General features: G+C 44.1%; 4 protein-coding genes across 6 annotated transcripts; 1 reads left to right on the top strand and 3 right to left on the bottom strand.

Annotated features, from left to right (window-relative positions):
* The first annotated feature begins 259 nt into the window (after window positions 1–259).
* On the top strand, window positions 260–7,093 carry slc16a12b (solute carrier family 16 member 12b). Of its 2 annotated transcripts, XM_084669513.1 has the most exons (7): window positions 260–418; window positions 2,567–2,614; window positions 3,125–3,228; window positions 3,712–3,855; window positions 4,206–4,806; window positions 5,043–5,302; window positions 5,608–7,093. In XM_084669513.1, exons 1-7 carry the CDS (start codon window positions 291–293, stop codon window positions 5,883–5,885), a joined length of 1,563 nt encoding a protein of 520 aa, XP_084525639.1. In that variant the 5' UTR covers window positions 260–290; the 3' UTR covers window positions 5,886–7,093. The 2 variants fall into 2 exon arrangements, with proteins under 2 accessions (XP_084525639.1, XP_084525640.1); XM_084669514.1 differs by lacking the exon at window positions 2,567–2,614.
* On the bottom strand, window positions 6,168–10,276 carry LOC146259759 (interferon-induced protein with tetratricopeptide repeats 5-like). Its single transcript, XM_084670458.1, has 2 exons — window positions 9,531–10,276; window positions 6,168–8,892 (listed from the first exon to the last, which is right to left on the bottom strand). Exons 1-2 carry the CDS (start codon window positions 10,274–10,276, stop codon window positions 7,413–7,415), a joined length of 2,226 nt encoding a protein of 741 aa, XP_084526584.1. The 3' UTR covers window positions 6,168–7,412.
* A 906-nt stretch (window positions 10,277–11,182) lies between these two features.
* On the bottom strand, window positions 11,183–13,459 carry ifit9 (interferon-induced protein with tetratricopeptide repeats 9). The gene is made up of 2 exons (XM_084669515.1): window positions 13,352–13,459; window positions 11,183–13,062 (listed from the first exon to the last, which is right to left on the bottom strand). Exon 2 carries the CDS (start codon window positions 13,059–13,061, stop codon window positions 11,580–11,582), a length of 1,482 nt encoding a protein of 493 aa, XP_084525641.1. The 5' UTR covers window position 13,062; window positions 13,352–13,459; the 3' UTR covers window positions 11,183–11,579.
* Window positions 13,460–13,876: 417 nt separating this feature from the next.
* On the bottom strand, window positions 13,877–15,314 carry ch25h (cholesterol 25-hydroxylase). Of its 2 annotated transcripts, XM_084669516.1 has the most exons (2): window positions 15,054–15,314; window positions 13,877–14,963 (listed from the first exon to the last, which is right to left on the bottom strand). In XM_084669516.1, the coding sequence occupies exons 1-2, from the start codon at window positions 15,223–15,225 to the stop codon at window positions 14,473–14,475; spliced, it is 663 nt and encodes a 220-aa protein (XP_084525642.1). In that variant the 5' UTR covers window positions 15,226–15,314; the 3' UTR covers window positions 13,877–14,472. The 2 variants fall into 2 exon arrangements, with proteins under 2 accessions (XP_084525642.1, XP_084525643.1); XM_084669517.1 differs by having other exon boundaries at window positions 13,877–15,300.
* Window positions 15,315–15,786: the final 472 nt, after the last annotated feature.

The following is a 15,786-nucleotide window of genomic DNA, read 5'->3' on the forward strand; positions in this document are numbered from 1 at the left end:
TTAATGGAGGTCCAGCCACGGTCCAGAGTGGGTATATCCTGTACCTATCAGCAGCTGTGGTAACTAAAGGCTGAAGGACCATTCCTGGGAGCTCTGGGTCTGCCTAGCTACTGCCTCCACTCTGGAACTCACTCTCCAAGCTGCCTGAACTGAGAGCTAGCCTGCCTTGGGACCCCTGCCCTTGGGAATTGGCAGACAGAAGAAGAGAAGATATAGAAAAAGGAGCCTGAGACCAACAAGAGACATAAAGGACAAGAAAAGAGAGAGACGGAGAGCGAGGGGTCCTAAACATGGTGCACGCTGCTGCAATGGCTCATGGGAGGAAGCGGGCCCCAGTGCCCCCTCCTGATGGGGGCTGGGGCTGGGTGATCGTGATGGGCTGCTTCATGGTCACCATCTGCACGCGGGCCGTCACCAGGTAAGCAACATCCTTCAACATACACACACACACACACATACACATCATCCAGGCCACGCTATGCCTGAGCAAGTTCTGGGTCCAACCCACCCCAGGGTCTGAACAGTATGACTAGGGTCTAATGTAGAGGACCACTGACCCTTAAGCTGGCAATGCTATTAAGATTACTGGTTGCATCATAATGTTAAAATTACCAGCAATGTCATATAAAATAAATCCCTGTAGTATGTGAGACAAATTCAGTTTTATTTTTGTGACAAGTGCAGTACAGCAACATGTAACATAATATCTCAAAAAAGAGATGTAGCTTTCTCCGTCAGATGAGATAGCTTTGCCAGGTCTATATTATGGAAGATTATTTTGGCTTGAGTAACACACTGGTATTCAAAACAAGGGGAAACACATACATCGTCAATATAGATCATAGCCAAGTCTATGTTTAGCTTGCCTTGAAGCAAGTGTGACTTTCAACCAGACAGGGTTACCAGACTGACAAGCAGACTGGGTTCACGATGCGACACAAGGAGAAAGTAACCCACCGTGCTCAGGTTACAGTTGTGTCTAAACAACATGCAGAGCTACTCTAGCAGAGGGAACAGCTACAGGACAACATGATAAAGTGACTCGAAACCTCGGTAAACACAATATAGAAATATCACTGCTGGAACTCTGACCCCGGTCTTATACCTACTCCTTAAGTGATTGCCAAAAGGAGAACTTTCATGTGGTCTCATTATGAGTATGCTGGCCCAAATGACCTCTGCTCCAACCTGATTTTAACATATACTAGTTAGACAACTGTAACCCAGCGGTCTGATTCTTTGACTAGTCTGATGTTTGACTAAAACAAACACACACACACACAGACACACACACCCAGGGTGGTTTGGTATGACAACACCATCTGGTCCATCTTGGCCCTTTAGATCTCTGTTTGGTTAAAGAGTTCTATTAACCGAGGTGACAGCTAATGTGGACGATTGTGTAATTGGTTGTACGAAGCTGGTGAAGAGCCTGGTGTGTGTGTTTGTGGGTGTATGCATGTATATGTGTGCATGTGTAACTATAGTAGGTGCGTGCTGTCATGCATTCAGGCTAGAGAATAGGATTAGACAGTGGATTAGAAGGGTGTGTAGATTCCTTTCAAGTCTCAAATTCCAGTCAGTTAGTCCTGTTTCAGGGACTGATCTTGACAGACTTGTATCACCACGGCCCTGCCCTGATCTCTGTCAGATCTTTGGTCTTTCTGGTTCTGTCTTAGCTGGGAAGGAAATAAATCAGGGGAGGAGGCTTGGGGGCAGTATTCTCACTGTTCAAAAACAACCTCTCGCCGGTACACAGTGTTCAGGTGCCCTGCACATTTATTTGACCCTAAGTGACGAACAGTTTATCGCTTGCTCATCCCCCCCCCCCCCCACACACACACACACACACATACACTCACACACACACACACACACTTATCGCATGTCTGGTGCTGTTTGTTCAGGTGTGAACTGTTGGGGAGGCGGGAGGAAAGGGAGGTTTAACAAATTGCTCGCTAGACCCCCCCCCTCCCACCACTTCTCTCTCCAACATCTTTCCACTCTTGCTCTCTCACTCTGTCCCCAACTCTCTCTGAAAAGTTCACTGGTGCTGGTAGGTTTGAACCCCCGAGCACCACAAACAAACTAAGTTGCAAGGAGAATTCAGTTTACTAGTCAATCAGGCAAGGTCAAAACCAGGATATCCGTCAAAGAGGCAAACACATACTGACAAGGGCCAGCCAGGGGATCCCAGGTCCAGAAAGCGGGCAAACAGGGTCAAGAACAGGCAGCTCTGGGAAAAATAAGACTGAAGAAAGCTGAAAAACCCTAAGATCTATCAGAGAACTAAGAGGATCTATAAGTCTATTCAAGCTTGGGGCCTAATGAGGGACTGAGCTGCAGGTGTGGAGATGGACGGGGAAGACCAAACGAGGTGAAGGCAGAGCGAGAGCGAGTGGCGGGATCTGATATGACAGGGGAGTTTCAGTGACGTGGCATGAGAACAACCTGAGGTGAACCAGACAAATGTAAAGAAGAGTTATTGGGGTTGTGACACCCTCTCCCTTCTCTCAGGACTGACCTCTTCTTCCCTTTCTCTTTCACTCTCCTGTCACCCCTGTAGCTTCTGCTCTGAACCTTTCCCTCTTCAACAAGTAACCAGCCTAGAAGGGTATCTACTGTGTGTGGATCAGCTCAGTATGTAGGGTATTTGTTGAGGCATACAGAGTATAACCACAAGAACATACACCATGTCCCCCTCTTAAACAGCACAGGCCACCCAGCCTAGTCTTACACAAGGCTAGCCTATTGCATCACGACCCCCAGCCTCCCAATCTCTCTGTGCGACCTGCTAATTACATAATCCTGGAGAGAGCTCAAACAAGATCCTGAGAAAGCCTATCTGCATGCTAGCTGTGTGTGTGTGTGCGTGTGAGTCAGAGAGATTTGTTATCAACTTTTATCTATCAAATAGATAAAAAGAAGGAAAAAGGCAAGTCATGGAAAGAGATATTTTACCTTGTATGTTGTATCAGCATGTGTAAACACATAACATATTATATAAACATATATATATATATTTATATATATATATATATTAATAATCTGAACAAAAAGTACACAATGAACAGTATAGTTAATTTCCCTCCTCTGTGCTCTCGATCTCCTGGTGTTATTCCAGATGCATCTCCATCTTCTTTGTGGAGTTCCAGATCCACTTTGGGAAAGACTACTCTGGTACCGCCTGGATCCACTCCCTGGTGGACTGCACCACCATGCTTTGTGGTAAGATTGGAAGCACACACTCCACACACGCACCCCTGAGGTTATGCCCATAAACCATTGGGCCTTTCAAACGGTAATGGTGCTTCACAAGTTATGTGTGACTGCCTCTGTCCATATGACTAGAACAGTTAACAACTTGTTGGGATGTTCTGTTGTGTAGCTCCTCACACTGGCCAGTACAGGAATTGCATTGTTGAGGTGCTGAATAGGCACTGTAGGCTGCAGCATGGTTCTTGGCTGACTAGAGCTATTAGATTGGCACAAGGGGATCAGGGATCACTGATGTGTACTTGCTGCCTGACATACACGATAATATAAGTACAAGTAGAACAGAAGATAAATCATAGACTTTTCACAACAGTGTTTTTAAACAACAGTTTACTCATCAACCACAAAACGTCATATTTATCATTTATTACTGTTCAGGAATTTACATTGAAGTGAAACGTTAACAGATATGTTTGTTTGCGTTTATATCTACAGCCCCGATGGGCAGCTTCATAGGGAACCGTCTGTCCTGCAGAGTGGCTGTGATCATGGGAGGCTTCCTCTCCTCCACTGGCCTCATTCTCAGCTCCTTTGCCTCCAGCCTGGAAAACCTCTACCTCACCCTGGGGGTCCTCACAGGTAAGGACATTTCAACAGGCATCTCACAGGCCCCTAACCTCTACCTCACCCTGGGGGTCTTCACATTTAGGCGCTATGGAACAGACACCTTAGAGGCAACATATCCGTAAGTTCAAAATCAAAAGGGTCTTTATATTAGATAATCCTTTATTTGTCCCGCAGTGTGGAAATTGCAGCAGCAGCAGTAGAGCACTCAGAGTAACAATTTAAATATAGAAAATATCAAATATACGACACACAAGATACAGGGAGTCCTATAAATATGAAGATAAGGATCTAGGGTATAAAATAGTAAGACCTAAGAAGGCACTTCATTCGATCCTCAACAAACGGGTGTCTTATGGTTGCAGGTGTAGGCTTTGCCCTGTGTTACACCCCGGCCATTGCCATGGTGGGTTCCTACTTCTGCGAGCGGAAGGCCCTGGCATACGGCATCGCCATGTCTGGCAGTGGTATTGGTACTTTTGTCCTGGCGCCTGTGGTCCAGCTCCTGATCGAACACTACTCCTGGAGAGGAGCACTTCTCATCCTCGGAGGCTTCGTCTCCAACCTCTGCGTCTGTGGTGCCTTGCTCCGTCCAATCACGCTGCGGGAGGAGGAAGAGCCCCTCCCAGTGGACCCTGAACGCGGGTCATACCCCGTGAAGGTGGCCACGATGACAGAGAAGGACAACAATGGCGTCCTTGTTAGCCCCGCCCTACAGCACCGACCCACCAACTGGCCCTGTTTCCTGTCCAGCAGGGATTACCGCTTCCTGCTGCTGCCTGACTTCCTGGGTCTGGCTGCTTCCTTCCTGTTCCTGGCCAGTGGCTGTAGCCTGCCGTTTGTATACCTGGTGCCGTATGCACTGGACGCCGGTGTCAGCCATCACCAGGCTGCTTTCCTGATGTCCATACTTGGGGTCATTGGCATCGTGGGAAACATCACGTTTGGCTGGCTCACTGATATGAGGTAGAAGGAACACAGTCTCCTGTGTTGTTGTTTGGTATAGAGATGTGTACACAAATAATATTTACATCAAATATTATTTTAGTATCACAGTCAAAACTACTCATCCTCCCTCCCTGTGTTGTTGTTGTTGTTGATGTTTTTTTTTTTATAGAAATGTATAAATCGTATGCTAATATTGTCGAGAACATGATTGGCTAATTGACAGGAAGTGAAAAAGATTGTCCTGTTCCCCTCAGGTGCCTGAAGCCGTACCGTGCCGTGTGCTACATGGTGGCCGTGGGCATGGAGGGCCTCTGCTGCCTCTTCATCCCCCTCCTGAGATCCTTCGCCCTTCTGGTTCCCTTTTCTGTCCTGTACGGGTACTTTGATGGTGCCTACGTGGCCCTCATCCCTGTGGTTACCTCAGACGTGGTGGGAACACCTTACCTTTCCTCTGCGCTGGGGATTGTCTACTTCCTGCATGCCATCCCTTACCTGATCAGCCCACCAATAGGAGGTAAGCTTTCCAGTCCTGGTCCTAATACTTTGCATTGCCAGAGATGTAATTAAAGGACATAGTATATTCAAAAGTAATGTCATTGAGTTCGCTGTGTGGATCTCACAGGTAAATGAATGACAGATGAGAACATTTTACTTTTACTTTACTAGTTTGACATTATACCTGCAATCCTGAATCTCATCAATATATAACTTTATCACTTAAACACAACATATTCAGTTATCTCATTTCTGCCCTCCACATGTAAGAATGATTTATGCTTTGAATGTGGCTGAACTATAATATAACCTCCCTCTCCCCAGGCTGGCTGGTGGACACCACAGGCACCTATACAGCAACCTTCTTCCTCAGTGGTTTCGCCCTCATCTCCAGCTCGCTGGTCCTAGCCACCGTCACGGGAATACGCCACTGCAGAAAATCCATGGCTTCACGCACCGTCCCCCCAGAAACCAAACAGGAAGTCCAATCACCTGTCCAGGAAGTCCTTAGTAAGCCCCGCCCAGACAGCACTGCGGCAGACTGCTACATAGCCTTCAACACGGAGGCCAAACTCTTAGACAACAACACGGCTGATTCTTAGTGTTTACCCAGAGGTGTTTTTCTCTGCCGTTTTCATGTGTCATGCCAAGTGTATTGGCGGAGGTGACAAAAGGGTATTTTTTGCAGTGTTGTATCAGCTGACGTTTTGTGAAGATTTGTTGACAAGCCTTCATAGACAGCGCCATTCAAACTGACCAAAACTCCTGTCTTTAAAGCAGCATTTGCAACCAAATATACAGACCATCCCTTCAACCAATCAGTCAGCGTGCCATCATTAATGTGCCTCTCTTGCAGGGATGCCATTGGCTGATAGAGATCATTGTTGTTGTCTTGTTTTTTTTTACAAAAATGCACATGTGCTGGACTCTATGTAATTTTTATGAAGCGGGCTGATGCTCCTAATTCAGTCATGAAATGACAGATCCCATGTTGATGTTACAAAAGACTCTTACTACACTGAACATTATAAACAACTACATTGAGAAAGAAATCATTTCCACTATCACCCTAACCCAGAACTTCTGTTCTACATTAGAACAACTCTGACCTGGGTCCAATACTTACATCAAGTACTCAGTGTTTGAGATGTGATTTTTCTCTGTACTTTTGACTGTTCCACTGTGTTCATAGTAATGTTTTACAGAGTAAAACTGCTACAGGTTCTTGTGGTAACCTCTTAATAGCAGGTGAATCAGCATAACCAGTCAATATACATTTAACCAGATCTGGTGGGAATATTTATGACAAGTCAAGTTATATGAGGTGGACGGTCCTCCTGGAAAAGTCATGTGTATATTGGTATGGCTGTTTGACACAAGTCGGTGATTAATTGGCTGACACTTACCAAATCTGTGAGTGCTACATACACATACATGAAGCTATCTATGCTGAGATACTAAGTTTATTGTGTCCAAACAAGACAGTGTGTCAAAGGACCATACTTGTTTTGATAGAACAAGATAAAACAGCTGGACTGGTCTCCAGGTGATTTTATTGATGATCAGGAAACATGCTGAGGACAGTTGTGAGGTTGCAGTTGTAGGACTGACAAGCATACGGTGGTAACTTGATTACAAGGTTCTAATACCCTCTGTATAACTGCATTGACAGGTAGACTATACACACACATACACTGATGTCATTGTTCGAGTGAACTCAAAACAGCACAAAGAAAAGTAAACTGTCATGTTTGTTTCTAATTTTACGTTTCATTCAATATAAATATTAAATGTTATAAAAAATATTAAAGATTTGTTGTTGTCTTTAAAGGATGAAAATGCATTATGGTTAAGAGTAACCTTAAAGCAGCATAACATACCAGGACGGTACGAATATTACAGATAGATCATATAGAATCACAGTGTTACAGATTTAAGATCATTACATGTTTGAATTAATCCATTATATATCAACAGGCTAAACATGAACTTTCTTATATGATCATCTGGCTTTAGTGATTCATATTGGGTAAAATAGAAACCATATTATAGTGTCTGTAAATAGCTGAGGTGTACTGATTTTTAGAACTTGGCCAATGGGTTACATGAACGGAATCTTGTTAGTTTTGTCAAAGAGGGTTTTGAACCATATCTGGATAGCATGGTATACAGACAGTTTGTTCCTGTAAGTTAATATGTAACTCAAAGAGAACAGAGAGGTAGTCTTCATTCTCTGTGTCAAGCTCCAGGGCCTTCTTGTACCACTCCACGGCCCGGCTGTTCTGCTCTTGTATCTTGTATACCAGCCCCAACAACCCACACGCTTCTCCATCACAAGGGTCCCTGGCCACCCTCGCCTCTGCAATCTTCCTCAGCTTAGCCGCACATTCCTTCCCCTCCCTGGAGTCCTTGTCCAACTGTAGGCCAGTAGTGTAGTGCTTGATGGCTCGCGGCTCACACTTGGCCTGGTACTGTAGGAACTGAGCGTAGAAGGTGTGGACAATCTGGGCAGGCTCCTGATTCTTAATGCTTGTTTCCAGGGTGCTCTTGAACAATTCCTCTGCCCTGGCATGTTGCCCATCCTCCCCGTAGTGCAGAGCCAGTTCAGCCATAGCATAGATGAAGAAGGATTTCAGAGAAGTGGCCTTCGTAAGGTGTTCAATGACCAGACACCTCAGCCGTTTGACCTCACCCATGTTTGCACGATAACTTCCTTGTTGTTTTCGCATCTTAATCTTCTTGCTCTTGTAGCAGAGAGCCAGCTGATGGTGGATGAAAGCAGATTGGCCTGAGTGATCAAGGGCTCGTTTTAACAGGTCAATCGACCGGTTGACATCACCGCGCTGCCTGAGATACTTACTCACATAGCGCATTACATTTGGGTTGTCGGGTGATATGTCTAGGGCTTTCTCCACCAGCTCTTCTGCCTCTTCAAACTCCTTGTAGAGGGACAGTTGTATGGCCAGCAGGGCCAACAGCTCCCCATTTTCTGGGCTGGTCTCTGAAGCTCGTCTCAGCTGTTTGATAGCCAGGGAGTCCTGGGGACCGGATCGCTTCTCCTCTGTACGATGCAGGGCAATAGCATAGCCTATGTTCCATTCACTTTCCTCTGGCTGTAGTTCCAAGGCCCTCTGGAAGTACTCGAGGGCCTGGTGGTAGTTCTTCTTTGAGAACTTGAGGAAAGTCCAGCCTTTCTCCCCATACACCTCAGAGTGAAGGCATCCCAATCTTACGGGGAACTTCTCCTTGATCTGCTCCAGTTTCTCCAGGTAGCCCTGACTCTTTGTGTAATCTCCATTGTGGTAGTGAAGCCAGGCCAGGTTGCCATAGGCAACAATAAGCTGCTTCTCACAGTCTCTGTGTTTCTTTCTGGTCAGGTTCTCAGCCTCACACATGTGCTCCATGGCCTCCTGGGGGTAACCCTGGAGATACTTTACATATGCCAGAAAGATGTAGGAGCGAGAAACACCTGCACCTCTGCCCAGATCTTGTTTAATGTTGTTTTGTAGTCTGATCTGGAGGTTTCTAATATCGATATGATCTTTCTTCAGGTCCCAAGTGAAGTGACATTCCAGCTGGCATAGTTTAGTTTTAAGATCACTGTCTTTACTGGAATTGGAAACATGAAAAAAGGCTTTTGATTGACCAATGGCAAATCACATTGACAATCTAAGTATGCTACTTTGGAGGACTTTGAAGCTAAACAAATACACAAAGATGTAAACGTGCAACATTACAAACTTTTTTTGATCCTCTGTTTACAGTGCAGATCTCTGAGTAAAGAAAAGTTTTTTTTTTTCCAAATTAGACTGTTTGCGTTTCTGAACGTACTTTTTGTTTTTCATAATTATTATTTTTAATAGTTTAACACAAGAACCCAACTTGCCAAATGGCTGTGGACAACCTAGAATTCAAGAAATTGACTAAATGTGTTTTGATACTTTTGAACTCTTCATTGGTACACATTTATTTAAAAGCATTTAAAATCTGGACTTTTTTCCCCCTTTGAAATGAATAGCTGGCTGAATGTAGGTTTCATGTAATGTATTTCATATATATATATATATATATATATATATATATATATATATATATATATATATATATATATATATATATATATATATATATATATATATATATATATATATATATATATATATATATATATATATATATATATATATATATATATATATATATAATGGGTATTAGACAGAGAAAGATAACCCCTGCAATATTCCTACCTGAGACCCTCGGCCACATAGTGGGTGACCTGGGGCACTACCGGAGCCCGGCTGATGGCCTGCTGTCCACCAGTTTCTTGTCTCAGCAGCCTCACATTCAAGAGGTCCCTCACAACCTCCTCATCGGGATCCAGGTCGAGGGCCTTCCTCAGCTGTTTGATTGCGTCCCCAGCCTCCTCTCCTCCCCCTGCCCCTCTCTGCCTCCCCATGTTCTCCAACCGGCACAGCACGAAAGCATAGCCCACATTGAAGGACACGCTATCTGGCATCCCTTCTAGGGCTTTCTGGAAGCTGTCCCTGGCCCTCTGGTAGAAGGTGACCCCTAGCCTGAAGAAGCTCCAGCCCTTCTCTCCGTGGATGATAGGAAGATCACAGGGGTTCATAGAGACCTTGGGATGGGCCTTGTAAATCTCTTCCAGATTTTCAAGGTAGACCGTCACCTCATCCTTGTTCCCAGCCTGGTAGTGAACCCAGGCACAGTTACCATAGGTTACCAGCAGCTCAGTATCATCCTTCCTCTCTCGCAGTACCTTCTCTGCCTTTTTAAGAAACCCTAGCGCAACACCACTGTCTCCCTCTAGATGGCTCACAAATGCTAAGATGTTGAAATAAATGGGGTGGTAGCGAGCATGGCTTAAGTTTTTAACTTTTAAGAGTTCTCTGAAGAGTCTTTTTAGGTCTTCAATGTCAGCCTTGTCAATCCCCCATGTAAAATGACACTGGAGAGCTTTCAGTTTAGCTTCCATATTGGATTAGAGAGAGACACTCTGGAAAACAGGTGATGGTTGTTTAGGTTAGATTTAATGTATGAAGTATAACTATTGTATTGTTGCAAAACTGTTATTAAAGTTCTGTTATATGTTTTCATCTATCTTTATCTTAATTAATGTAAACCATTTGCAAGGCCATGGTAAATAAAAATTATTTTAATTTTGACAAATAGTATTGCATACATCAATTCAACTAATTTTTGTATTACTAGTATTATTAGATTATTCTATTTTACAGTAAGCTATTATAGTTAAGAGCACTTTTACTAAACAACATCCTTACCTTATGGCTGTGTACTAAGTCGATCTGTAATGACAAGGCAACACGGTCAGTTGTCAAACAGATAATTTGTTTTAATCAAAAACGAAACTTATAAACATGTGACGTAGCGTGGGCCAAAGACAATGGGCTGCGACATTCATTTTAGTAGGCGTGTGTAAATAGCACGGTTGAGTAGCAGGTTTGTTGGTTCTCGTAAAGTAAGATTATGTCACACGATTGTGTTTTACGTTGGGATTGAAATGCTTGTTCCAAATGTACTTGTTTTATAACCCTCACTCCATTTGCAATTATATTCCAAACTACGTTACTAACTCAATTTCACAGAACTCCCATCTGGAATTACAGATTAGTTTTTTTTTGTTTTTTTTTGTCGTCAGTCGTTAGCCAGGTTTACTTTGCCATAACTATAAGGTGTCAGGTGTCTTGATCATTGGTCTTGATGAACGAGTAAGTAAACAATGGTTCCTTTAGTTTCGTTTCCTGTGTCCTGTTTAGTTTTGTTTGCAGTGAACATCTTAAAACTCTGTAGTGTACATCGCCATCAAAGCAACCGAACAACCAACCAACCTAAAACCTCGAGAAAGACAGGCAAACCCATGTCATTTGTGAGTGTTTTATTACACGGATTTTCATTAGAGTAGACAACCACAAACTGCATTCTAAGCTAGTATTAATTCATTGTAAAAGTACATGTGAAATGTAAATGTGATTGAGAATTATACATTAATCCATACACCCAAAAATGTATTCAGTACCCTTACAAGAGACAGATTATGATATTTAATTGGACTGAGGAAGCTACAATGATGATGTCAATCATTTAAAGCCACAATAAGAAGTAGATTACAATTTGAAGTAATAAAATATAATTATGTTACTAATTAAAGGATCTCCAACAAACAACTGCCTGCACAAACTGTATAACCAGATGTGTATTGGACAGCCTATACAAATAGTACAGTTATACATTAGATGTGTTTATGGGGAAAAAGCATCTTATCCTTCAAATTTCAGGCCTGTATCACAGGCACTAGCCAGGTCATCAATGTTTCCAGCCGTCTCTCTCTTCTTCCTCTCCTTCTCCTGCTTCCCCCTCTCCTTCCTTTCTGCTTGTATTCTCTCCACATCCTTTTTGTCTTGGTCAGTGAGGAAGGCCAGTATCTCCTGGGCCTCTCGTGGTTTCTGCTTGGTCCACCTTTCTGCTATCATCCTCAGCTTGTTCCCTGCTCGCTCACGGTCAGCACTTTTGGCTGGTATCTGATACGCTGCTTTCAGCTGAGTGACGGCTGCCCCCTCAGTCTTCCTCTTGTAGAGCAGGTAGAGCCCGTAGCAGCAGAGGACGTGTTGACGGTCGGACTCCAGCAAGCTCTTGTTCTTCTCCAGGGACATGAATATTTTTGTGGCTTCCTCCATTTGTCCGTGGTCAGCGTAGGCCTCAGCCAGACTCACCCGGGCGTGGTTGTTGGAGGGCTTCAGCTCCACGGCTCTGGAGAAGTGACGGATGCACTCAGCTGCCATAGCCTTCCACTTAGCCACAGGGACCCCCCCTCCCACAGGCCTTCTCCCTGGTGCCCCCCTCCCTTCCTCCTGCATCTTGATCATCTGCTTCTTGTGGCAGAGGCCTACCTGGTGGTGCAGGAAGGATGAGTTAGGGCTGAGCTCCAAGGCTTTCCCCAGCAACTCCAGGGACTCTTTGATGGAGCCTTCCAACCTGAGAAACTTGGCTACGTAGCGGGTGACCTGGGGCACGTCTGGAGCCAGACGAAGAGCCTGCTTCACCAGCCTGGTGGCCTCCTGTCTGCCTGTGCTTTGGTTCTGCAGTTTCAGAGCCAAGAGGACCATCACCTCCGCATTGTCAGGATCCAGGACTAGGGCCTTCCTCAGCTGTTGGATCACATCCCCAGCCTTCTCTCCTCCCCCTGGTCCTCTCTGCCTCCCCATGCCCTCCAACCGGTACAGGACCACAGCATAGCCCATATTGAAGGACACGCTATCTGGTATCCCCTCCAGGGCTTTCTGGAAGCTGTCCCTGGCCCTCTGGTAGAAGGTGACCCCGAGCCTCAAGAAGCTCCAGCCCTTCTCTCCATGGATGATGGGAAGATCACAGGGGCTCATAGAGACCTTGGGATGGGCCTTGTAAATCTCTTCCAGCTTCTCAAGGTAGACCGTCATCTCATCATTGTTCCCAGCGTGGTAGTGAACCCAGGCATAGTTACCATAGGTTACCAGAAGCTCAGTATCATCCTTCCTCTCTCTCAGCACCTTCTCTGCCTTTTTAAGAAACCCTAGCGCAACACCACTGTCTCCCTCTAGATGGCTCACAAATGCTAAGATGTTGAAATAAATGGGGTGGTAGCGAGCATGGCATGACTTAATGCGATCTAGGAGTTTTTCCGAAAGACTTTTCAGGTCTTGAATGTCAGCCTTATTTATGCCCCAGGTGAAATGACACTGGAGAGCTTTCAGCTTTGCTTCCATACTGGATTACACAGAGAGGATTTGGAAAACAGATGAGAGGTGTTGTGATTATTATGCATATTATGTATAAAGAATGACTATTGTAATGTTGCAATGTCAAAGTTATGTTATAAGTCTGCAATTGTATTTATTATAATTTGTGTAAACCATCTACTTGGATATAATAAATAAAAAGTACCAAATTGTGTTACATATTGCATACATCCAATCAATGGGTTTTTGTATTATTAGTATTATATTATTGTTTATAAAATTATAGTTCAGAGCAGTTTTACTAACAGCATTCTTACCTTAGCGACTGCAGTGTCAAGTGCGAAGATTCGATCTGTAATGCTACTGTAATGAGAAAGAGAAAAGCTCACTTTTCAACCTACGTCACTGATGTTTGAATCGAAAACGAAACTTATGATAAACATGTGACGTATCATGTCCCTTGGCAATGGTCCTAAATGACTATGTTGTCAGTAGTTGTGTGCCACTAGGTGGCGGAATGCACTAACAAAAAACAAGCAGACGGGCTTTTCTTGTATACGAAATGCTTCATAACAGGTTCTTTGATCACATGTCCTCAGAGGAAAGCACCCGATGGTGATCTATGATATAGTGAAGTGGGACTTTCCATTTTACATTCATGGACAGCGAGAAAGTATGTGTCTCTATGTAGGCTAAGTGTCCAGTTAAGTGCATTGAATTATTGCATTCGTACAAAGAATATTGCTTCTGGATAATAACAGGTTGTGGTTCATTAAGAAGTCTCAGATGGATTCTCAATTTTAAAGATAAAACAATGTAATTTTTTTTTGACAAAATTGAAATATGTTGAATACATCAAATTTTATTGATTAACATAACCAATTGTTCATCATCTTACGTCCCTTTTCTAATGTTTTTTTTTTCACAAACATTGATAAGCCACCGGACATTCAAATTATTTACCAGACCACTGCTTTACACTTCCATAACAGTGTTGGAAATAAAATACTGGAAGACATTCTGGAACAATCAGCTACATATCAAGAATATCCAAATCAACAAAAACAACAAAATAATTAAACAGCACAGTAAATTGCGATGATACTTAAAAATAGATAAATAAATATATAGCTGTTTTAGATATGCATATAGAATGTATGCAATATATTACAGATTGCTCTTCCCATGTCTTTTAATGTAAAAGATACTCATCATTGTCATACTCATAATTGAGTACTGCTACATCAATGTGTCTCAATAGACCTCAGTACTTCATCCTTATGGTCATAGTTTGTGCTCTGGCATCAGGTCAGAAGGGCTGGCTTCAGTGCATCAGAATTCCAAACATATAGCATTCCAAGCTGTATAGCCCTCTTCTCCGTTTAACAGTTCATCCAACTTGTTCTTCAGTGCTTAGTTCCATCTTTCTCCTTTTCTGTTAGTGTTCATGCAGGGTCCCAAACAGACGGTCCCAGTGTGTGAAGTAGGGTGCAAAGTTGGACCTGAACTTCAGGTGGTGTAGGTCATGATGCGGAGCTCCTCCATAGAGTCCAAAAGGAACCAGCCTGTGAGTGGCCCAGGGCAGGTCGTAGCCACAGTGGTCCTCCACAGACAGCCAGATGTTGAGCACGTAAAAGAGCATCTCTGTCAGTGGGTGGCAGCCCAGCAGGTAGGGGTTGATGGATGCGAAGAAACCCAGAGAGAGAGTCTCCCAGACCCCAGAGTACTGGGTGGTGAGGACCGAGGTGGAGGTGTGAGTGTGGTGCACCTTGTGGAAGGTACGATAGAGCCAGGGCACTCTGTGGTGCAGCAAGTGCCAGAAGAAGTACTGGAAGTCGAAGAGCAGCAGGCAGGCTAGGACATCCCAGACCAGGCGAAGTCTCTCTGGGGCCTGGGTAGGCAGGCTGATGGGCCGCAAGTACCAGTGAACTAAAATCATAGGAAAGAGGTAGACCACATAGTTGTAGAAGAACAGACCCAGGCATTGGCCCATGGTAGTCCAAGAGATTTGGCTCTCACCCTGGATCTTGTATCTCCGAACCCAGGCCAGGTGAGGAGAGAGTAGGTCCAGTAGGATGAAGGGCAGGCTGAAGGAGATGTAGACGCAGGGGGTGAAAAGGACTGGGAAAAAAGGCGAGCTGAGCAGAGCCGAGTGCCCCAAGATATAGTTCCATATGCTCTGTAGAAGCATGGTGTCCGGACTTTTGTTAGTGAACACGTGTGAGAATGTGTGGAAGCACGACACCTCTATCCAAGCAATGCCATGTGTGTTACAGTACAGTTGTATTTATTGCCTCCGAATATAAATGGGCAGGATCAAATGTGCTACCAAAGGTTCAACCCCCATATGCCCTTATAAAGACAGCTTCCTGCTGTGTTAGGATAACGTTACACCTGCTCATTACTTCCCCCTGCAGGCATTTCGTCTCATTCCTTCATTCAGAATCTCAACACATTTAATGTGTACTTTGACAGTCATTCTTATGGTGCTGCAAACATGCTGCAATGTGGGGAAAAAAGTTGAATCACTAACGTTTGTCATTCGTGACACCCCGAATAAAGTAACGTGTCACAGTGAACCTTTCCACCGTACTCGGTTTACTTTCCCAAATCGATCTGGTCCTTTCTTAGGGATGTGTTTCTTGTTCTGAAAACGGATTGACCCCAAACATTTAAACTTGTCTATAAAGTTATCTAAACATCCTGGTCAACAACTCGGCAAATAATAACCAGGGTCAATAACAGTATCACA

Source organism: Hypomesus nipponensis, chromosome 13, assembly GCF_054491055.1.
Source record: "Hypomesus nipponensis isolate SF chromosome 13, ASM5449105v1, whole genome shotgun sequence".
In the NCBI taxonomy this organism is placed as follows: Eukaryota; Metazoa; Chordata; class Actinopteri; order Osmeriformes; family Osmeridae; genus Hypomesus; species Hypomesus nipponensis.

Coding starts and splice junctions, on each gene's coding strand:
- slc16a12b (XM_084669513.1), top strand. CDS start 291: ATGGTGCACGCTGCTGCAATGGCTCATGGGAGGAAGCGGGCCCCAGTG. Junction 2,615..3,124: donor CAAGTAACCAGCCTAGAAGG/GTATCTACTGTG, acceptor GTGTTATTCCAG/ATGCATCTCCATCTTCTTTG. Junction 5,303..5,607: donor GATCAGCCCACCAATAGGAG/GTAAGCTTTCCA, acceptor CCCTCTCCCCAG/GCTGGCTGGTGGACACCACA.
- LOC146259759 (XM_084670458.1), bottom strand. CDS start 10,276: ATGGAAGCTAAACTGAAAGCTCTCCAGTGTCATTTTACATGGGGGATT. Junction 8,893..9,530: donor TATGTGGCCGAGGGTCTCAG/GTAGGAATATTG, acceptor TTCCAATTCCAG/TAAAGACAGTGATCTTAAAA.
- ifit9 (XM_084669515.1), bottom strand. CDS start 13,061: ATGGAAGCAAAGCTGAAAGCTCTCCAGTGTCATTTCACCTGGGGCATA.
- ch25h (XM_084669517.1), bottom strand. CDS start 15,225: ATGCTTCTACAGAGCATATGGAACTATATCTTGGGGCACTCGGCTCTG.